General features: G+C 38.8%; 1 protein-coding gene across 5 annotated transcripts in view; it reads right to left on the reverse strand.

The window, feature by feature from the left end:
- Positions 1-402: 402 nt before the first annotated feature.
- The window catches only part of RSPRY1 (ring finger and SPRY domain containing 1), a 42,198-nt gene continuing 19,499 nt past the window's right edge, over positions 403-23,101 (reverse strand). For all 5 annotated transcript variants that reach the window (XM_064519346.1, XM_064519342.1, XM_064519345.1 and 2 more), the window contains 12 exons: positions 22,290-22,402; positions 19,510-19,636; positions 17,945-18,003; positions 15,999-16,065; positions 15,306-15,437; positions 13,895-14,010; positions 12,965-13,108; positions 9,678-9,789; positions 8,523-8,625; positions 6,833-6,985; positions 4,325-4,429; positions 403-3,277 (listed from right to left, as the gene is read on the reverse strand). In XM_064519346.1, coding sequence (XP_064375416.1) covers positions 3,181-3,277; positions 4,325-4,429; positions 6,833-6,985; positions 8,523-8,625; positions 9,678-9,789; positions 12,965-13,108; positions 13,895-14,010; positions 15,306-15,437; positions 15,999-16,065; positions 17,945-18,003; positions 19,510-19,636; positions 22,290-22,402 — 1,328 coding nt within the window. In that variant the 3' untranslated portion in view covers positions 403-3,180. The remainder of the gene's footprint in view (positions 3,278-4,324; positions 4,430-6,832; positions 6,986-8,522; positions 8,626-9,677; positions 9,790-12,964; positions 13,109-13,894; positions 14,011-15,305; positions 15,438-15,998; positions 16,066-17,944; positions 18,004-19,509; positions 19,637-22,289; positions 22,403-23,101) is intronic.

A 23,101-nucleotide genomic window follows, 5' to 3' on the forward strand; every position in this document is an offset into this window, starting at 1 on the left:
CGTAAAAGTCGCCCCTCCCGGCGCCATTATTGACGACGGTTTCCCCCCGCAGCGGGGGCCGCGTCGCCGCTCTGCCCTGCAGCAGCCCTCCTCCGCGAGGAGAAACGCAGCCGGACGGGCGAGCTCCCCGCGGGCAAAATTTAGGTCACCGCCTGTAAACCTAGGGCTGCGCTCGGGCTCTGACGGAAAGCGCTTAAACTTTGTTCCATGCAAGCTTAAAACAGCCACAGGGTGCAGAGCTCCTTTCCGTGGGGAAGGGCGTTGGGTGGTGGTGCCTAGCTCTTTCTCCGTGTTCGGCTGGGGCACCCTACGCTTCCACAGGTTGCCCTCCTCACCCTTTTGGAAGTTCTAACCTCAGCTCTCAAGAGAACTAAAGTAAAAGAACTGAAGAACAAAAGAAAAAAAAAGTCATCAATACATTTTATTTTTAACGAACAACTTGACTACAGTTCCTTTCCCCTTCTCCATTGCTCGGGTTTCCCACCTGCAGGCCTGCGAAGCCATGGTCTTCCTTCCAGGGCCCACGAGTCGCCGAGGATGGGCAGAGCAGGCCGGAGCTGACATGTCGCTGCACCAACCTCAGCGAGCGAGCCCCGCACCCAGTCGAGCACGCACCCGGGCCTGCTTTGCAAAGACAGTCCCATGCTGAATTTCAGTAGGAATCCAGCTGAATTGTACAGTCTTTCAGTTTGTGAAATGAATAGGACAGTTCTCTGCAACAGCTAAGGACTGGCGTGGTGACAGGGCTCAGAGAGAGCAGCAGGCGCTCACAGGCTCCCTCCTCCTGCACCACTGCCTTCCTCTGCACCGCGCCAGCTGTATGCAAAATGATCCAGGGCAAAATTCTCCAAAGCTTTCACATCTTTTCCAACAAACACCACAGGCACTTAGTCCCATATCCACAAAGGCATCTAGGGTCTCAGGTGTGCTCAGCTTCAATGGAACTCCATGCACCTAAAGGCCTTTGTAGACCTAAGTCTTAAGAGCTTAATCTCATACAACAGTTGATATGAATCAGGAGGCTTAGGCACTTTTGAAAATTTTACCTCAGTCAATCTTGGCCAAGGAAACCAAAACCCTGAAGTTATTAGGATCTATTAAGGCAGAGTTCCAAATGGTTCCGTCCCACTTCTTCCCTAAAGTATGGTGGGTATCTTTGTACCTTAGGGATAAAAGCTACCATTACATTCAGAAGCATTAAAAACTTGGTTTTAAATGCTTCTGAAATGCTATGAATCTTGTGGCAGTGACAACGTTGACATGTTTGCTCATTCAGCACCTAGCCGAAAGGGACTCGGCCCCAACTAGCAAAGTGGGATACACCAAAATCTAGTAAAGTACAGTCAATGAGGAAATGAAGTCCTCGTGGCATGGATTTGCCATTCTGACCTTAATCAAAACAGGCATCCAAGGTGGAAGAGAATTCACATTTTAGCAAAAAGACTAAACATGACACCATTTTTGATTCAGTTTGTATTTGGAAAAAGTCAACATGAAAATGATTTACAGAACTTTCCTAGTTCACACAGTTGACTTCAGAGGCTCACTGGAGATTTATTTTATTCTTGATGAAATTCAGCACCCTTCAGTTAGCGAAGGCAAAACATGAAAGTAGTTGCTAACAGGCTTGATTCTGGGACCTGTGCACAGTGCTCTTAGCTCCTACTTAGGTCAGCAGGAAACGAGAGTGCTCAGCATGAACAGTCAGCCCTCAGCTTTACTTTGTTAATACTTGATACTTTACTAGTACAATAAAGACAATTAAAAAAAATACATCACAGCATGAGAATTCACTACAATGGCCTCTGCTGTTGAATCATTGCCAAGAGGTGGGATGTTTTTGGTGCAAGTTGTGTGTGAATTAGCAGAGTTCTATTATATATCCAGATACTTTTAAAAAAATTAAAAACCAAAAACTGTACAAATCTTGGAAGAGACAGAGTCATATCCTCAGTTGGTGCAAAATAAGCATAACTCCACTGACTTTAGCACTACTTCTCTAATTGACACCAGATGTGAATCTGATTCCTTGTAGAAACCCAGTAAAATAGTCAAAAGCTGCCTGCTGAAATGCGTCCTTAACATATGAAGGTCACAAATGTATTATTAAAGTGGAGTAGAGATTCTCACTAAATGATCCCTACCAAAAACACAAAGTGTGGCTCCAAACCTGCTCAGAGCAGGACTGACATGTGGCAAGCAAGGTGCTTTAAGAGTTACAGAAGAGGCCTGAACTTGCTACCCAATAACTTTTTTTTTTCCTTTTAAATAAACTGGCTGAGAATTCTTCTTCAAACTTTTAAGATAGCTCAATATTTTCAAAGTGAACATAACTTTCAAAAACAATACTGATTAAAAAAAGATGATTGATGATACCTTAAAAAATACCCAGAATATCAAATTAATTCCAGTCCAGCATTACAATTAGTGAAGAATACCTCCTGAAAATTATATCCTCACAAAAAAATGTGGGTACTGAAGTTAAAAGCATCAGAAACATTACGTACTTGAAAATACCGCCAATCTTTTAACATTTAAAAACAAATCAGAACATTCTTTGGAATCACCAGGTTATTAAAAAATGTGAATTTCTCTACAGTCTCCACACTGTCTTTTCAAATCAGTCTGTGTACAGATTAAGTCTTTGAGCAGTTTAATATCCACTGGCTGAAAATACAGAGTCTCTGACCAGCAGGAGGCTACATGAAACGAGAAACATTGGCATTCTTTTTTAGTATACCAACTTCTGCCAAAAATAGAGACTATCGAGCACAAGACAGAATGGCCCTGTTCTAGGAGATATTTCCTTTCCTTTTTTTTTTTTTTTTTTTTTAAATGCATTGTATGTGTACTTCCAGTGCAAATTCTTTCAGCACTTGCGACAGGCGAGAAGGAAGGGGGGAGGAAAAGAGACACTCTCCTGTGGTCTTGCTTGGAGATAACCAATAGCCGTAACACACTGAACTACCAGCTTTCATTACTGTTGAAACCAATTCCTGTTGCTGGCAATTTGAAATAGCTTATTAAAGATTTCATTTTTAAGATAAACAGACTACAGTTTAGCATGAGATCTGGCCGTGGCTATGGTTCTATGTGCGTAAAGATTGGTTAAGAGATGCTTTCCCCCTTCGGTATTGGATGGAGTTCATTAAAAACAAGTCTGTGGTATTTCTCCACGTGTCATGAAATGTGAGAGATTTGTCTGACCCTAGTTTGTATTTCCTGTCGACACAACGGGCAGGTCTCCAGTTGCAAGGCACACTCCATGCACAGGTCACTGAGTAAGAAGGAAAAAAGCGCAGTTAAAGCCTGAACTTACAAAATAAAAAAATTAAAAGAAAAAAATCCAGGCACTAAGCAATTTATTCAGCCTGCTAGCAAAACAGTCAAGATAAGAGTCTTTCAGTGTGCAGATTAGAAATTGCCAAGTCAGGTGTTGTGGATACACAGGCTTTGAGAGGAACTCCTGCTGCTCAGCATCTTACAGACCTAAAACTGCTGGGGCAGTCAGTCAGGATTACACTTGCATACTTATGTTAATCTTAACATTCACTCTGGTTCGGAGAGCAGCAGTCCCAATGCATACTTATGTTAATCTTAACATTCACTCTGGTTCGGAGAGCAGCAGTCCCAATGCCCTGTGTGATTCTGTCCTGACTTTGTGTTGAGACACACTGGGCATACTTGTTCTCCTTTTAACTTTGTGGCAGCCAGACAGAAGATCCATGGCAAGACTTCTGTTAGTGCTCTGAAAAACACTATGGAACTGGACTTAAGTGGATTTCCTAGGAGGCTACTTCAATGCAGGAAAAGGGTATTATCGTATCACTTCTATTGGTGTCCCATTCTTACTTCTTAGAGAAATCTGTGACTTTAGGTAACACATTTATTGAATACTTATTGAGTATTTGAATATATAATGAATTTTTTGTTCTTACATGTTCTGGATTTTACAGCACAATTACCAAGCCAGCATTCATCAGCAACACCTTTGAGACTAAGGAATTAGACTTGGAAGCCCAGTGATAGCGTATGTGCTGAGCCACAATTCTCTATCCTCTCCATGTCTCCCTTCCCCCCAAACACTGGAACACATTTAAGGATTAAATCAGCTCAGGCGTGACATGGGGGAAATGGTGGGACTACTGCATTTAGCTTGTATTCTTCACATCCTTAAAAGGATGGAGCATTTTCTGTAGGCTGCAGTCACTCAGAATAAGCAAGGACTACATCTGATCTTGCTTAAGCTCAATGTCAAACACACACATAGTGTCTCTCTCTCTCTCTCTCTCTCTCTCTCTCTCTCTATTTTTTTTTATTTTACCTGTGTCCACAAGGCCTGAGTTCTGTGTCTGCTATCTCATCACAGCAAAGTGTGCAGCAGTTCTCTCGGATGCTCACTTGCTTCAGCAAAGCTAGGCGTCTGTGTCTGAAGAAAAAGAGACCACCTCCAATTTCATGTTGTACTCAAAACTATAGATTTGTAAGTACTCTAGAGTACTGCATCAGACCAATGCAGCACTTGCCTGTGCTACCCAACATGAGTACTGATAAACATCAGTTAAAAACATCCCACAAAAAAGCTTAAAACATGCAAAGGTGTTCAGCACTGTCTTTGACTTCCCAGTCTGGCCTATTTCAGAGAAGGACAAAGACTGAGTTAGGTTACAATTCCTCTAGCTCCCACAGCTGAACATTTCCAAAAAAATTTTTATTTAATATCTGTGTATTTTAAAGAGCATAAAAAAAATAAAAGGCATATCAACAAAGTTCAGAAGTCCCATAATGCTGTAAGACAGTTAAAAAAAAAAAAAAAAGATGCAAAAGAAAACAAACAATCCAATATGGCAACTGCCACATGTAAAGACATAATATGCACTGTATTCTCTGTCTTTTACCTTATAAAAAGGAGGCCCTAGAACAGTTCAGGCATAAAAGTCATATATATATAACAGAGTTCATATCATGAAGAATGTAATTTTTAGTCAAATGGGTTTAAGGAAGAAATAAGACCATACGATATTTCTGACCAGAAAGTGACATTAGAGTAAATGGGAAGAAATCCCACATTAGTTGAAACATCACATTTCAAATATGAAACAAATATGCTGTGTGTCAAAAATGTTTAACGGTAGGTTGAAGTATCTAGCTCAGACTATGTCTTGACACTAAATGCATTATATTCAGGACAGCTCTGCATAAGCCTATAGTACCTCCTGTGATGGATAATTAGGATCCACTTAGGCCCCCTTTTCTTGTCACCCTTAAGATCAAAGCAATCTTTTAATTTAGTCTATATTTTCCAAATTGTTTGGATTGTAAGGCAGGGATAATCTTTGTATACACAAAGAGCAATAGCATCCAGCTTTGAATGGACTCTTTCAGTGCTATTACATATTAAATAGGCTGTAACACAGGAGGACAAAATTTCTCCAGTCAGACATCAACAGGAAGCCAATTTCTTCCAGTTTCTTTCCACAGCTTTTGGCACAATCAAAGAAGAGCTCTCACAGCTACTGCTTAAACACAGCGAGTCTAGGGCCAGAGTGAGATCAATACCAATTACATCTGATCATCAGCTCTTTTTAGCACATGGCTAAAAACTGCAAAAACCCTCAGCTAATGCATGAAAATAAGATAGAAGGACACTTTATTTGAACAGAGGGCTGACCAAGGATGATAACTAACAGATCATCTTAAGGGATTAAGTCAGGTCTTCAGTACAAAGAAAAGCCCTCACTCATAGCACCTTCGGTCACAAGCAGGTGTAAATCACGGTGGCTATAAAGAACTGCAAAATAGCCTTACAGGTTGCATTTGATTTTCATATTGCATAAATTCAGTATCATGAGTCTCAAGCTCTGCCAACATCAATTCAGTATATCCAAGAGCAAGCTCCCCCCACCCCCTGCTCACTGAGGCCATTTAAATACCTAATCCACTTGAATGAATAGCTAGATTTTTCAAAACCAGTCTCAGTGAGTTTTATTGTAGTCAGAGATACTCACCTCCAAGAAAAAAAAAAAAGCTTAATTAGAAGCAACAAAAGATTATTTCAATCATACACATCAGCATCACTCTAGAGAGCCTAGACCTCTAAGGTCACACTCAGGGAGAGTTGGATATCTATGTATGAATAGTTCAGAATTTTTTCCACAAAGAGTAGCAAGATAATAATACAATATACCAGAAGATTATTCTATTACTAATGACCTAAAACAAAAAAAAGCTGATAAATGTCATTCCTGCCAGAAATTCAGAATTCAAGAAAAATTTACCCCAAACCAACAAAAGCTTTGGTTTTTATTTGGCTTGATTTATATTTAGGTGGGTAAGCTGTTCTAAGTTTGAACAATCTTTGTTTGTAGTATCATTCACAAACAGGGAGCTTTCATCTGGATCAGAAAAGAAGAATAACTTCAAGTTTTACAATCACTCAGTACCTCTACTTTGCCAACATCACAATCGCATCACAAATTAGGTCAACTTTAAACAGAGACACCATTTTTTAATTAAAACTATTCCTCCTGAACCAGTTTAATATTCTTACAAGGCAGGAGGCACTTTTATTACAAGCATTTTACTGTCACAGTACTAGTTGAAATTAAATTGATTTAATATTGCAGACAATGATTTTAATTTAATGGCGTTTGGTCATATATCTTCTGTCCTACCCAGTTATGTTGTACCAGGGTCTGTGGTCCAATCTTCTTCTGAACATGGAGGAGTGACACAATCGAGAGTACAAGTACAGCTTAAGACTACACAACCAAGAAACAGAGCATATTACTTCTCTACATGCAAACACACTCAAACCAGACAGAAGGATTACCTTGGCAAAATGATTTTCTCTTCTGCTGTCAGAAAGGCATAATCGTTAAAGGTGCTAAATTTGATTGATGGTGGATACTTGAAAGGTTTTGCCCCAAAGTTGAACTCACATTGTTGATAGGACATGAAACTAGCTGCAGCAAAAAAGCCAGATCTGCAGTATGAAGAAAAACAAACATTTTAGGGTGACTTAAAGCAGTAAGAGAGCTTTCCAGACACAGCACTTCTCAAAATATGCCCTGAAACAAAGGGACAAGCTTCTTCAGCACGACCATGCATCTAAAGCTAACTGGGAGAAAAGCAGTAACACCTACAGTTTCAGCTGTACGTCTGCATTTACTCTGAGAAGTTATCTGAATTTACTACTGAGTCAATCAATGAAAGTCTGCATACTCTACAACTAGGATTAGTCACACGGTAAGAGCAAATACATACATCTGAACAGCCCACAACCTGATCCTCTTTACACTGATCAGCTCAGATCTCTCCTTCAGCACTGGAATTTGAAAAAACATTTTTCTTCCAAACGACTGCCATTTAGTAGAGTTTTGAGGAGCAGTGTCAACTGCCAGTGACACTTATATGCCCACCACTCCTGCTCCTGCTCTTTTATTTAACTAGGCACAAATCTGGGGAATGTGCAGCGAATCTGGAGTATGCATGTCGTGTGGAACCTGGGCGAGATGAATTCAGGTCTGTGAGCTCTGTTAGGACAGTGCCCATCTGCTTTTCCTTGCCCTTATAGGATTACCTCAGTACAGCTGTCTTTCCTTCACAGCCATACAAACACCTTATAAAAACACCACAGCTATCATCTCTTTCAGTGTTACTTACAGAGAGGACTCAAGCTGAGTAATATGAATAATATGCCAAGTTAAGTTCTGATAGAGTAACAGAATCCGTTAAGCATATAAACGATGTACTTCACGTGAAGAGGGGGGGTACTACAAGTTAAATGGTCGAAATATTCCACAACACTTTAAACTGTGCTGCTGTTTTGATTGTATCTTGAACTTCATTTTGAGGAGAAAACATGAACAAAATCATTAGCACAGTAATAGTCGTTTACTAAGTACTGTATTTTTTTAATTAAGCTGCACAAGAAGCCTCTCAAGTTTCCTCACATTTCACACCACCTTATCTTCTCAGAGCTAAAAGACTGAACTTTTCCATGAGAGTCAGAGGAATTAGCCACATGTTAATTTTAAAAGCAGGTAGAACAAAGCCTAACACCTTTCTCTAGTGCTGCCAGACCCATCCTCCCATGAATACTCAATATACTGCTACAGGAACCAGCCCCAACTGGGGGGCAACTGCAGCAAGTTAATACACACTTCAGAATTTGCAGGACTGATGCATTTTTCTTTGAAAAGATCCAGAGTTCCTCAAGCACTACTAGGAATTTGTTCATCTTTGCTACAACCTCATTGTATTTTGGTGGTGTTCTAGTCTGACACTAGAAAGCACTGAGTTGCACTTACCTTTGGAAGCTCTCAGGTATTTACTTTGGGGCCTGAAATCCACTTGCAAAATGATATCCTAGTTGCTGATTTCTAAGAAGCTTTCAACAGGGAGGTCTGCTTAATGATGGTATTTATGGCAAGCAAATATCAGTTTACATTTCAAATGAGAAACATTTTCATACAATTAGATCTATTATCCATACAGGTTACAAATGAGCACATACTTACACAGCAGATGAAAATACTTGCTTCTCAGCAGGAAGCTGGTTTCCATTTAAATAGAAGATCATTTGCTTTTCTTGCAAGTCTAGTAGAAATCCTATTGTGTCTCCTTATATGCAAAACAAAGATAAAGATTTCAGCTATGTTAAATACAAAAAAAAAAAAACACTTTCAGCTATTTAAGTACTGCATATCTCACTATGGGTTGTCTCACTAAGAAGGAACTCTTTGAAAAAGCATAGAGGAAGAAACAGTGAGACAGATAGTAACTAGGAGGAAAAAAAAGCAGGACAAAATAATCAAAAATAAAATATTTTAGATTGCCAGAGCTTTCATACCACATACGTGTGAATGTACTGCAGAGCATTAGCCAAAGCCAGAGGAAGCTTTCTCCCTTCATCTCTCTCCCTATTTCACACCCACTGCAGATATCTTCAGAACATATATTTTCTAAAGTCTAAGAAGTTTCTAACATGCTTGCACAAATTGTCTTTTTGCCTCCCTTCCCCATTTATTTATTTATTAGGATGTGTTAATTTAGCCAGATTTGGAGAAATTTTTTAATAGAAGAGAAGGCAGCACAGTTCACACAAGCATTGCATACACATATACTCCTATCAAGATTTCAAATCTGAGATCAAGAACATATCTTTGTTGTCCAAGTAGTTATCCAAGAATTTAAAGTAAGAAAGACAGTGCCATTCCCCTTTAACCATGATCTGTAAACTAGACAATTTTTTTTTCCTCCTCTGAAATAACTGTTTCAGTCTTGCTGGGTGTCTGCCTTAGGAACATTTCAACGCAGTTTTTCAGATGTTTGTAGGACTACAAACATCTGAAAAAGTATTATGATGAAAAGTGTCCAGCAACTTTAATTGGTACTATGATTTGTACTCTGCCTATGGGGGGGAGGGGAGGGGGGGGAAGAGACAGTAAAAAGACTTTCTTTCCATACACTGTGAAACAAAAGAGTAGTGCTCAGTTTACTGCATCAAATGCTAGTAAAGACACAATAATTATTAAACCTTTAGTATCACCAAGATTAGGGCAACAACCGTTTCATCCACACCTACTAACAAACTAAGTATTCTGGATGCCCGCAAGAGGGAAAGTCCTGTGCAGAAATCCAGTTAGGATAAACACTAGAAATGGATTAAATACCTTCTTTCCAACAGGGATGGGAATGTGGTTTACTTCTGGCATTATACCAAATCAGCTGCCGGCAGCCATCGTATGCACAGGAGTACTCATCGTCCCCGATGCCATAACCTTCCTTTAGAAAAAAAAGTGAAGCATTTCAGTTTGCAGCCATTCCTCACACAGAAGGGCTAATGTCTATTTTTATTCAACTAAACCATTCATCCAAGAGTGGGAAGCGTTTTTTTTCTTCCACCCTTTAAGGTCCTTTTTCAAACTAGTCTTCATTTCATTTTCACATCAGAATACATTTGGTGGGGATGAGGAGGGGAAAAAGGGGATGTTGTCTCCAAACTGTGAGCTCAAATCATTTCTGTCTACTAAATTTGATCATACATTTAAAATCTCAAGTCTAGTACCCAAATAGCAGTGTTAATGTTTTGAATCTTAGAAAGACAACACAGGAAGTATAACCACTCTCTTATCTTGAACACACAGCACACAAAAAGAGAACAGTCCCACAGACTCTTCACTAAATTTGTGCACATGGTGTCCCTTCCAGTGACAGTCTCCCTGAATCTGAAAGGGCGTTACCACGCAGCGGTCCCAAGGTCTCATAAAAAAATGCAAGGCATTCAAAACTTCAGGGTAGAAGAAGAACCCATCATGTAGGAGCGCCCACATGAGAAACGCAGAAGCATTACGGAAGATAGCTTCCTCATGCTCAATACGGTTTGTTTGTAGTGCAAACACTAGTCAGTGTCTGATCACGCAAGTCTCAGATGTCCTAAATTAAAATTAAGTCCAGCTAATGAGTGTACAGTGTTATATTTAGGACTATGTGTCTTTTTGCTACACATGCTGTAAATAGTTACCTTGATGAGTGTTAGTGACATATCCAGCAGAAAAGTCCACCCTGATATTTCTGGTAGAAATCTTATGAACATATATACCAGCAGTATTTACCCACCAGTACAACGATTGTAGCAACACAAGAATCACACAGCTCAGAGATGTGACATCGCCTATTTTCATACCATGTACAGGAAGCACAGACAAAAAAATGCATACACATCAAGCGCCTTAACAGTAAGTGGCAAAAATCTTTTAAGCCTCTTAGTATGCTAAAGGCAGACACAACTGCCACTTATTTCAAACAGTTTCCACTAGAGTCAACATTAGCAATGCCTGTGCTCAGGAGAGGTCTGTAGGGTTTTTTGATCATTTCTTTAAATTGCACTTGCAATTCCATGCTAGACATGTGAGTCTGGACTTTGGAAATGACAGAGATATGTGCATGTTAGACACCAGCAGGGGAGAATGTGACTTACATGAAGGAATGGAAGAAACTGAGCAAGAAGACAGAACTCACAGGAAGACTTAAGTTAGATGGTGAGAAAGCCTACTCTCCCATTCCTGTTGCATTTCTTGCCACTGATATTTCTTTCCTCTCCTTGGCATATTTCTCTTGCACCCCCCACCATCACCAATACTTACTTGTATGTCTGTAATTGGCCTATCTTCACATTAGGTTCTGGTAGACTGATTTTCTATAATAACCTGAAATGAGCAGTTTTAACTGCTTTTCTCTGCATTTAAAGGAAAAATTTCTCCCCTATATTAAGTTGCATAGTTTCCTGTTTCTGCTTGCAGCTACAGCAATATAGAAGAGCTTGCGGTGTATTTCTTACCCCAGTTCAGCCAGTTAAAATGTCAACCTAAAATCCCTGCCCTATATTTCCATTCTGGTCAGTGGCAGTAGACTTAGGCCATACATGCCCTTTGCCATCCTGCACCGAACTGAATTTCAGGATGGCCGAGCCTGGAAGGCTGATAAAACAGAAAGCCCTCTCTAAGCTAAACACCATGCAATCTGGAGTCACGAAGACAGATGTTGGCGTTCTTCAGTTTTTGAAGCAGACTAGTTTTTGGGTCGTAGTCACTACACTTTCTCAGTATCATGGAAGTACACAACCACGTATGCCACAGCATACTGAGTTTACCATAGCCATACAGAGTTACCATGAAGATTTAAAAATTCAGAACTCTAAGCTTTCTTTGGTTAGTCTTTTCACTGTTAATACAATGCAAAATATCGAAGAACCTTCCCTCATCTAATAGCAAATTTTTGCAGATGTGATTTAATAATCTAGCACAACTAGCAAGGCATCTGCTTATGATTAAGAATGAAGTTACCACTTCTTTTAATGCTAATGAAGTCACCAAGTGCTACTTATCTGAGTTTTGAGAAATTCACAGACTGAGTGTGTTTGGCAGCTTTTACATTCATATTCACACCCCTCTCCACCCACATATGCACACACATGCAGATACATACCTAAACACACACACAACTTTAAAGGGTAGAAGGGACACCATGCCAAACATTGTCTTATTTCCACATACATATTTTTGAAATTGAAAGTCAGTCTTCACTGTCTCCTGCTTTGTGGTATTTGCTGGCCTTTGGACTGGAGTACTGAGCAATGTAAAGACAAAAAAACCCTCAGACTTTTAACTTTCTGCTCATATCAACTTAGTGGACACTGAAATCTTGGCTTCTTCTAAAGTATCATGTGCAAATCATCCCTAACAGCAACAGACAACCTCTGATTTTAATGGTATATCCCCTGGTACATTTTGCCATGATTTATCCAGGCAGGAAATGAAGAACGAGTTGTAATGACATCTCAGCTAAAATTTGAGATTATTCTTTGTTTATAGGTTTAGACTTTGTGTCCACATGGCACTTTATGCTTTAATGCTAATAGGTATGTAATTTTAAGAACAAGTTTGCAAGAATACTTAGAATCAAGAATAAGATACAAAGTTAATTGCAAAAAAGAGTGAGAGCAAAGCAAACCGCGAAGTAAGACAGAGGTACTCATTCCATATTATCAGAATAAAGACAAGAGTGACTGCATGATAACCTGCTGGTTTTTAGCGAGCACTTGTTTACTTCATAAAAAACACAAACAGTAACTGCTGCCCTTATCTACAGTTTCCAAGAAGAGACTAGTCCATGGGAAATAAGCCATTTCCCTGTAGCTTCCTAAACAGACAGTCGCATCTAGATAACAAAAGCTATCACTGCTAGCAGCTACACAATACTTTTGTGAACAGTGTCTGTCTGTAGCACTGACAATCCAGTAGTTTTCCTGTACCACCAAATTCACCAAAAAATAACCTCCCAAAAGTTCAGAAAAAAAATGAGGGAAAGACATAGGTGCTTAGTTTTTGCCACAGAATAATCACAGCTATTTTCATAGGTGTTGTAAGTAGAATACTGAAGTTGCATTACATGTACTCACATGGTTGAGAAACTTGCTGTCTTTGGTAGCCCATCCTATCTGCATCACTCCCGAAGTAATTACTGTAACTTCATAGTACCAGACTCCAGAATCGACACAGAATGTACATCTAACACTTTCAAAGGATGAAGCATCACATCGAGCCTACCAAAACCAAAGCAAAAATTAAGTTTCTACAAACTAGCATTCAAACAAGCCCCTTCCTCCCCTGGATCAAGTTTCTTGCATATAAGAATATGCCAGCACGATTTTAGAGGCAACTGAACTTCAGAAAAAAAGTGACCTCTCTTTAAAGCCAAAATAGTCACATCCTAACTAGCTGGCATTTTACTAAGAAGGCAAGACTGAAAATGTTCAGTGATAAGCCCCACAAGAAAGTACAGAGTTGGTGGGATCAGTTTAAAGATTTAAAGACTAAGACAACCAAGATGACAGACCTAAGTCATCAATCATTAGCAGACTCATGGTAGGTAAAAAGGAGGGAGAGGTTTTCAATGTTATATCGAAATGCATCTAGAAGTAGTGGAACAAAGTTTTAGAAAAAAGTAACCTTGAAGCTGAAGAGAGGGGAAAAAATTGAAAAGCCTACTGCTATAGGCTTTTCAAGGGTAGACAGGACAAGCAATAGCAAGTATACTTTGTGAACAATTTTAGTCAAAATAAGCAAAAAGCCAGCTGACTCGTAAGCATCCTCCTCACTTTTCTGAAATTCTGGGGCACAGGTGCAGGTGTTACTTTACTGTGAACTCTTCTAGAACCGAGATTAGTATAGTGGTATTACAACCCTAAGACAAAGTAAACTTTCTATACAAAGCTGGCAAAAAGCTTTAATTAAGGAAATACAGGAACACGTAACAAACAAGTAGTTAAATCCTATCTTTTTCTTCAATTTTTTTTTTTAAAGGTTGAAACTGTGAAATGACATCCTACCTCTAATCCATGTGGTGAGATCTTAAGGTATTCACTGACATCGTTACTGTTCAGCATAGCCCTAATGTTGGTCAAGTCAACCTTCTCATATGTAAGCTGTCTGCCTTCTTTTAAAACTGCAAAATAAAATTAGTTTGAATTATTGCTGCAGCAAAACTTAGTTTTAAATATTTCATTTGGTGACAATCAATCCTTTTAGGATACAGTTAATTTTTGGCATAACCAAATGAAATATTGACATTTTGACTGCATGAAACCAGCATCACTTACAATAACACTGTATGTTAAATATCTTCTGAACATTAGAACGCAATCTATACTTCTGATTAGAACTTCTATAGACTAATTACCGCTTTCAGGAAGCCCAGAGGCAAACACGAGGCAACCAAGTCCATACCAAGATGCCAATTTTTCAGGATTTACCGTTGCATTTATATATTCAGTTGGGTGGAGTTTTCCTGCTCCATTACATGCGACAAAGATTTGGGGGGTAGGGGAAGAAGGCAATGACAAGGGGAAAGCAAGGATTCAAAGCTTTCGACCCTCACATTTTGAGATAGGTGATGAACTTAACGTGAGCCACAGAAGCTCTTCCTCTCTTCTTCGTTCCTCCTTCCCCCTTTCACAGGGAAGGACCAGAAGCATTAATCTTCCCAGGTGTCAAGTTACTGACATAAGCATGTTAATTTACAAATCAGAGATTTTATCCTAGGACCACTTTATATACCAGTAAAAGCATCATAGAAAGTTTGGGATGTTTACTGAGCACTACTGATATTGGCCAGCTTATGGCCAATCCACATAAAGCCAAACAAGAGTTATTACCCAAATTTAGCCCAAAAGCATTAGAAACTACAGGTCCCTTAGATACAGTTACCGGGCCCCGCAAGTTACAACTAAACAACTGAATTTGGGGACTGTTAATTATCGTAAAGGATAAATACAGTAAAGTGCTTGTGAATCTACTCTTCACTCTCAATCACTAGACTGTATCTTTACTTTAAAAAGTGTTTAATAATTCTTTGTGATTCTGAGCTGCTGGCATAGGTAAGACCATGTCACAGGCTAGTGACAGCACTAGAATATGTCAGTAATCCAGCTGTTCCACAGAGACAGAGTTAGCATGATCTAGCTACTCATCACCTCTGCTGAAATGTGGGTTACTGGAGATACAGTGCAAAGAGTTTTCAATGCAGCTCAAACGCAGAGTGCAAACCACTCCCTTTCCAAAAGGGGAGGCATGCAGTTACACATGGATTTATGTAGGCTTTTTTTTCTTTTGCGAGTGATTACAAATGCAAATCAGGTTTATTTACAATAAGTGCTTATACAAATCAAAACACAAAGCAGTGTTCCATTTCTTTGAAGAAGTTCTTAATATTAAATTAATCCATCTCTTTGTTATACCTACACAGATTGTCTAAACTCCACTGCGCGCAGAATCCAACTTGGCGTTTTAAATAGTCTGGATTATCTGTCCATTTCTCTAGCAAGAGCAGTTGGTCACTAATGCACGATTCAGAAACTGTCATTTTATTTTCACCTGTAATTTAAGAGCAAAAATGAGTAACAGCTATAAACTAGGGATAAGTTTAGTTAAAAAGAATAACATTGTACAAATGCAATAGAAAATTTTTTTTAAAACCTCCACTCTATAAGTAGCATGAAGTTCTTTTCACAAGCAAGCATATGAAATTACTTAGCACACAGATATACCACTTCACTGTATGTAGCCACATTCCCCAAAAGACTTAGATGATAGCTGTTCTCCATCTCTTTAATAAAGATTTTTTTTTCCAGTGAGAAAGGTCTCATGTCATAAGTCTTTATATAGCAACTTCTAGCTGAGGAGGACTGAAGTTTCAGCAAATGTCTCAAAGTTGTTTGTTTGTTTGTTTTGCTTTGCTTTTGGGAGGGGGAAGGTGTCACTGAAGCAATAGGTACTTCTTCCTGCCTGTAAATCCACAAACATTGCTTTTTTTACATCTGTGTTCCCATCAACACAGTCTTTCCCACTCTCATAACAAATGTGATCAGATGAAACAAGTGGCAGTCACGCAGGAGAAGCCGTACTATTACTCTTACAGTTAAGGCTGATACTTACTTGTTTGTGCAAACTTCTCCAGGGCTATTAGTGCAAAAAGCATCACTGTCGGATGGGACTGGAAATTCTAAACATGGGCAAGAAAATATATTAAATAAATACATGGCACAGACATGCAGGAAAAGGTGTTAGTCTGTCATAGAATATGTTAGGTTGAAAGGGATCTCCGAAGGTCATCTAGTCCATCCTCCTGTTGAAAGCTAGTTCACGTAGACCAGGCTACTCGGGGCCTTGTCCATCTGAGTATCTCCAAGGTGGAGATCCCACAGCCTCTCAGGAGCTGTGGTCTAATACTTAACCACCCTTCACAATGGAAATTTTTTTCCCTTTTATCTACAGAATTTTCCATTTACAGCTTGAGCCTTTCACCTCTTATCTCATCAATGTGCACCTTCAAGAAGAGCCTTTTCCATACCCTCCTACTAGGCAGCTGTAGATAGCAATAAGATCTTCCCCTAACGTTCTCTTTCTCCAGGCTAAATAAACCCAATTCTCTCAGCCAAGTTAACAAAACAGTATTTCATTCTATAGCAATTAATATTTTCAAAGCTATCCATTCAAGAATGAGGCATTGATGTAGCCTGGCAATACAGATAATGGGAGGGCATGGGGAGAAGAAAGAGAAAGGGATAAGAGGAGGAATACTTTCATAAAAAAAATACATTTACATTAATTCTAGCACCTAAAGAATGACTAACAGACCAAGTACATGACACCTCAACCAGGATGTGCTGAGTCCCCCCCTCCTCCCAAGAGTTCATAGCAAATAACTTAAAGTCAACCAACCAGGCATATTAGACTGGCTCCTCAAAATGGCCATCTTTTCATGTCACACCAGTCTCAGACCTACGCAACTGGGTTTATTTCATTTGAGATGATCCTGACCTAACAAGTGAAATCAGAATTGATTTTTAAGTTAATAGCCCTGAGCACTGACTCAAGAGCACTGAATAAAAGCCTGTTTTTTCTAGACCAAAGAGCAGAACCATTTTTTCAAAAGAACTCTCAACTTTCAGAATGTGTTCCATGAAGCCTCATTCCTCTAATTAAAAAAGGAAAAGAGAGACAGAGATAAGGACTTTAAATGTAAAGAAATAATCTGAAATGATTGTTTCAGAGGCAAAAAAGAAAGCTTGTATTTGATGATAAAATAGAAAATTACTGACTAAAAATTATATACTCAAGGTGCATTTTTTTTTAAAATGTCCTAGACTAGCTGTGCAATTTTCAGTTTGTCCTAACAGTAATTAATGACACTTCTTTGCAAGTGTTAAGAAATTAATAGGGAGGTTGGTTTTGTCTGATGAATTTTCAAATCCTTTAAGAAGCATAAAATATTTGCTCTCTCACCTGGTACAGCAACAACAAAATAACCCCTGAATATATTCAGGTATAGCCTTTCTACTATTTCCCTCAAGTTGTTCAAGTGCATTCAGCGTCAGTGGGAATTATCCTCCTGTTAAGCTGAGATACAATTTGATCAACTTTTCTACTAATGTTACAACATGCAAGAAAGCATGGTTATTTTAAAGACAGCAAGGTCCCAAATGTCTTTTGGGGTGTATTTTCAGTAGGCCTCTCTGAACTTATTAAATGTCAATTTTCTATTATGTTACCAGTATTTACCAAATATGACCCTAACCTTCCACAGTAATCCAAAAATAATTTGTGTTATTTGCTTCTCGGTGCTTGACTAATAAGAACTTTAACACAAAAATGGTCCCTGACAGTCAAAGGTCCATCTAGTCCAGGCCACTGTCAGAGACAGGATACAATAGATGTGTAAAAAAATTCTGAATGAAAGATACTTTATTCAAAAACAAGCATAAAAGCTGGACCTGCATTATGACACAAGTACTTCCTTTTTAAAGAACTGACACTACTTTCCAAGAAAACAGGAGTAACCGTTATGCATGAATACATACAGCAAGAACTAAGACACTCACCAAGCTATGAAGTAAATATTCCAATATGCCTGGGCTGAGTAAGCCTATACTTGCAGGACCTGCAAAAACATTAAAAATTAAATCCATGCATAGGAATGATCATACTCTCATCCTTGCACAGAACTTTTAATCAGAAGATAATAAATTAAAGAACAGCTAAGCACACTGACTTTGCAACAAAACAGAACTATAAAAAAGAACAACCATTGTTCCCATAAGTCAGGTATTTGCTACACAAATAATTACAGAGTTACTGCCAAATTACAAACATTTTCAGTTTACTTGTTGTAAGTAGTAGCCACAGTTGTAGCCACACTTCAAAGTTTTTGAAGCAAGAATCCTTCTGTCAGCCTCCAATTAACATTTTTATGCCCATACAGTTTTGAAGAAAGTGGGAAATCACTTACTTCTAGAGTCAAAGCATAAAAACGAGCTCCCTTTATCAACAGCACAAAATAAGCCAAACTGATAGTGTCTAATAGAGCCTACTTGTCAGTTAACTACACAATTTGCAGCTAGTTTTGCACTATAGCAAGCAGCCAATTAGAAAATGCCCTGAAATACTGCCTGTTTCATCAATAGAGAGCTATAAGGGAATCGGACACCAATATCTATGAACGCTGAACAAATTCTAATGAGTTCCAAGACAACATTAACAGATCCGCTGCCTGAGCTTGTACAAGATCTGCTCCTGGGGCACTAAGAGGAAAGCAGACACAAGAACTCATTTTAGACTTGCTATAACAAGAAGGTAGAAGTGTTACAATACAAAAATGCTTCCTTCACTTGTTCTTCGCTTTTTTTTGGGGGGGGGGGGGAATATTGAAATTCTGCTTTTAACAACCATTCAGTGATAGTGGACATTCACTTTGGCCTCATTCCCTTTTTCTGTCCACTTTCAGAAAACAGAGCAAAAACAAACAAGCGCATCGGCAAGAAGGAAACTTCAGCTTAAGCTTCCAGCAGGGTACTACAAATAACAGGGAATAAAAAGATCTATATAAAAAAATTCACTTTAAAATAGAATATGCAGCGATGTTCTTTCAAGGAACACAGCAGAGGAAATTTCTTCGGGCAACAACCATAGAACACTACACGTCTAGTGGAAAGAGTATCTTTCTTCTATCCTTCTATACAGCCTCTAAGAATATCAATTTAATATTCTTGCCTACTGGCTAAAGAACTAAGTATTCTCAGTAATTTTCACCCACCCAGATTAGGCCTAGAGAAAAGACTGATTACCAGTGTTAAGGCCATCTATTGTAAGCATAAACACTGCTCCACAGCCATATATATTTCAATTTAGCAACCATGCATCAAAATGGTTTGGTCTGAATTGGCAGATTTACCATTCTAGATGCTTGAAAAGACCAAAGCTAGTCCCTGATGACTGAATCCTTCAACCTTTTAATCAAGCAGTAGACTTGGTCACACCAGTCGGACAAGGTCTCTTCTCGATGTGAAACTCAGTTCCACATTTCTGAGCTAGTCTGCACAGTAGGTGCTAAAGCAATAGGTACTTCAGAGAGTTAAACGCAAGCTTTCAGAAGCCTCCCTCTGCTCACCTGCTAATTTCTCTGCTAAACAGCCCAGTACTGCAGTTGTATTCCGATGTTTGGCAGGGTGACAAGCATCCTGGCAAGCAGCAGCTCCACTTAAATTTAGTATTTCAGTTAACTTTTGTAATGCATCCTAAAAAAAACAAAATCAGAAGTCTCTTCAGCATTACTGAAGGATATGATTTTCCCCTCCTAATTCAAAATATTACAAGAAATGATTTTTATACCATAGTACTAAAAAGCAGCATCATATATATTACAGACACCAAGGGATGGTTTTCTTGTAAGACAAGAAGATAATACAGAACAGATGGGAAGATAAGAAGTTCAGCGTACCTAGGGGCTGTAACTTTAAAATTACCAGCAATGTCATAGTTACGACCAAAATCTCATGACACTTCTGGCTGCACGCAAATGATCTACTTATATTAAGAACTTGAATAGTAGACAAAAGCAACAATATAGACCAGCACCAATGGCACTACTGCCACATAATTTCAGACACTGTTTCGGGTGTCCGAAAACTCCCTTCCTCTCCAAAGGAAGCTAATATAGACTTTGAAATTTAGGATTAGAGAAATCTGTCAAAAAAAAAAAAAAAAAAAAAAAAAAAAAAAAAAAAGAGAGAGAGAGAGAGAGAGAGAAAGAAAGAAAGAAAAGAAAAAAAAAAAAGCATATATTCCACATCATACATTTAGGATAGATCTAAAATGTAACCACCACATTCTGGGTAGTTTTACCAGTCTAGAGCCAGAACAAGTTACCCCACAGGGAAAGAAAGGGGGGGGGAAATCCCACAAATTTCCACCCCCCCCCCCCCACACACACACTTCCCAGACTTCTATGAAAATTTCAGCCGATTCAGATGTAAACTGCATAATCTCAGGATAGGCTCTAATTAAAACAAAATAACTCTTCATAGTGAAGTAATCAGCAGGCCATTTGGAAAAAAAATAGCATTACTCAAGTTGCATATTTATATGCTTTTTGAATTGCTTTCTGAACAAGACTTAAATCAATGCACTGCATTACTCTGAGGTTTGTACAGAGATAACATAGAAAACTAGTTATGCTCCCAGAAGAACAGCCACAAAAGCAGGACTGATGAACAAGGCTGACACAAAATAGAAAGAACGGAAAAGAAAGAAAGGATGACTGAGACAGAGACATGGGATGGAAAAGCCTAATGAAAATTAGGCTGATGACATACTCTGATACTGCCTTTAGCCAACAGTAGAACTGTCACAAAGATTAAGTATTTTGAGGTAAAGACTTTATAGAATAAACATAGTTTACTGCACTGCCATTTTCACTTCATGGATTATGGCCTACCATAACAGAAAATGGAACATGGCCTGCTACTGTTCTCCAGCTGTAACAGAAGTTTGGCACTGACTTAAAACCCTAAGACCAAAAACTTCAGCTTATCCTGAATAAGCAAAGACTGAACAGCAGCAAACGCTTTACTAGGCTCCATGTGACCTGCAGATCCCAGGACTTTAATTCCTTGCCTCTCATTGTATCGGACAGAAATTACAAAGGAAAAAAAGCCTATGTGCAACCTCCCAAAACAGGCATCTTATTCCTTCCGTCTTAAGGTCAACCATTTCGAAGCTTACTCCTTAAAATTAAAGCACCTAAACAAGAGCAATGTGGCTTTCAAAAAGCAAATCATTCCATTACTGGGTACATTGTATAGCTGAACAAAGATTACAGTATCACTGTTAGTACCAGGCATTAACAATGGTCTCCAGCTCCTGGTTGTTTCTTCAAAACAGGCAAAATTATTCCTATTTCTAGCGATGGGTTTGTTTTTTAGGATCGCTTCACAGTCTACATGGGAGCCCTACAACATTTAACTTGGTCAAAAATCTCAGCAGACTTTAATTAATGGCCTAGAGGAGAAAGGCAAACCCTATAACTAGGGCATTTCTAACTCTTCAGCCACTCAACAGTTTATGTAAGACACAAACTACCAAGTTTTTTTACATTCATGACAGTGCAAAATGAAGACTAAAACTGGCAGTGTAAGTAGGTCCATAAATGAAATCAGCAACAATGCCACCATCAATGTCTGAAGAAATAAGATAATGACAAGCATATGAAAACAGACAACTTCTGTGACGCTGTTTTTCTCTGTACAACCATTGTGTCTAAGGGATTGAAGAATGCTTTGCACATTGAAGCACTTGAGGCCCTCATTAAAATACACATACCAACGCAGTATGAATACATTAGCCTGGTTTTGGATGGAAAGATGATCCAGTCATCAGTAAAAAGTGCTTGAATTTGCCAAAGTTGTACGTAGATAGTTCATAGTTTAATAAAAACATCATTTGTTACACTTAATACATGCGCTTGCGTTGCATGCCTCATATGCAGGGAAAGAACTGTAGTTTCCTTCCTCTAGTTCCGAAAGTTACACATCTACAAAATTTCTAAACTTGTACTGCTTTTGCAGCATCCGTACACACTCACTGCATAACATGTATACCAGACAGCAAGAGGAGAGCAACGAAGAGGACAGCGAAAGACCAAAGGCCTCAGGTTCCTCCCCACAGACCAGATTTTTTCCACTTTTTCTACAGTGCTTCTATCATTAAGTAGCAATTGGATACCAAGTCACTACAAGTTATTCCAACTTACAAGTTGCACCCATTTTCTGATCACCTAACACCCAATCTTGTTTGCATCACTGATGAAAACCACCAAGAAGCTATCACGGGACTGACAACCATGAATGACTGAAATTCATCCATAGAGAAATACATATTATTTAGACTTACTTTTGTTGGCAGCGGACATTCATCGAGTAATAACGTTATAACAGCTGGTCCCAGTGGATCTTCTAATGGAATAACTCTAATTAAAGATTGGACAACTTCCAACCAGCCTTCATCTGTCAACCACAAAACAGAAATAACACTCAGAATAGCACTGCAATTTTGAAGTGTTGAACATGTATTGGTAAACAAATTTAAACTTTCAATCATCACAATAACCCAGCTAGTTTACAGACACTGGGAAAAAAGAAAACACAACAGTTTATGTTTTACATCAATGTCTTAGTTTGCAGTAGCTTGGAAGTTTAATTTCAAGAAGAAAGAAAAAAAAAGTATACAATTTGGATAACACTAAGTATCTTAATTTTTTGAGAATAGTCTTGGCCAGGCCTGAGCATTCTTTAGTTTCCACTAAAATTGAGTAGTAACACTCATGACCAGAATGGACAAGCACTTTTTACCAGCATAGTCCTCAGAGTTCAGTGTCTAATGCTAACTCTACGGGTTAAACAGTGCGTTCACTACAACACTGAAGAAATACTTTCTCTAACTGGAATCAAAGCACCCTTCTTTAACTCCCTCTAGTTACACCAACCTCAGTGGAACTGCACTAATTGTTCCAGGCCTGGTCTTCTCAAGAAAATTTGTTTTCATAAGCAACAGTCCTCATCACTCCATGAGTAGACAAGGTTTTCTACTTACAGGTAATCAAAGATTCATATATAAGATCTTAAAGATAAACTACTAATAATGTAAACAGATTTGGGTGTTCAACAAATAGTTGCCTTAGAAGTGAAAACAAAGGTCTGAGTCTG

This window comes from Dromaius novaehollandiae, chromosome 13 (assembly GCF_036370855.1).
Source record: "Dromaius novaehollandiae isolate bDroNov1 chromosome 13, bDroNov1.hap1, whole genome shotgun sequence".
In the NCBI taxonomy this organism is placed as follows: Eukaryota; Metazoa; Chordata; class Aves; order Casuariiformes; family Dromaiidae; genus Dromaius; species Dromaius novaehollandiae.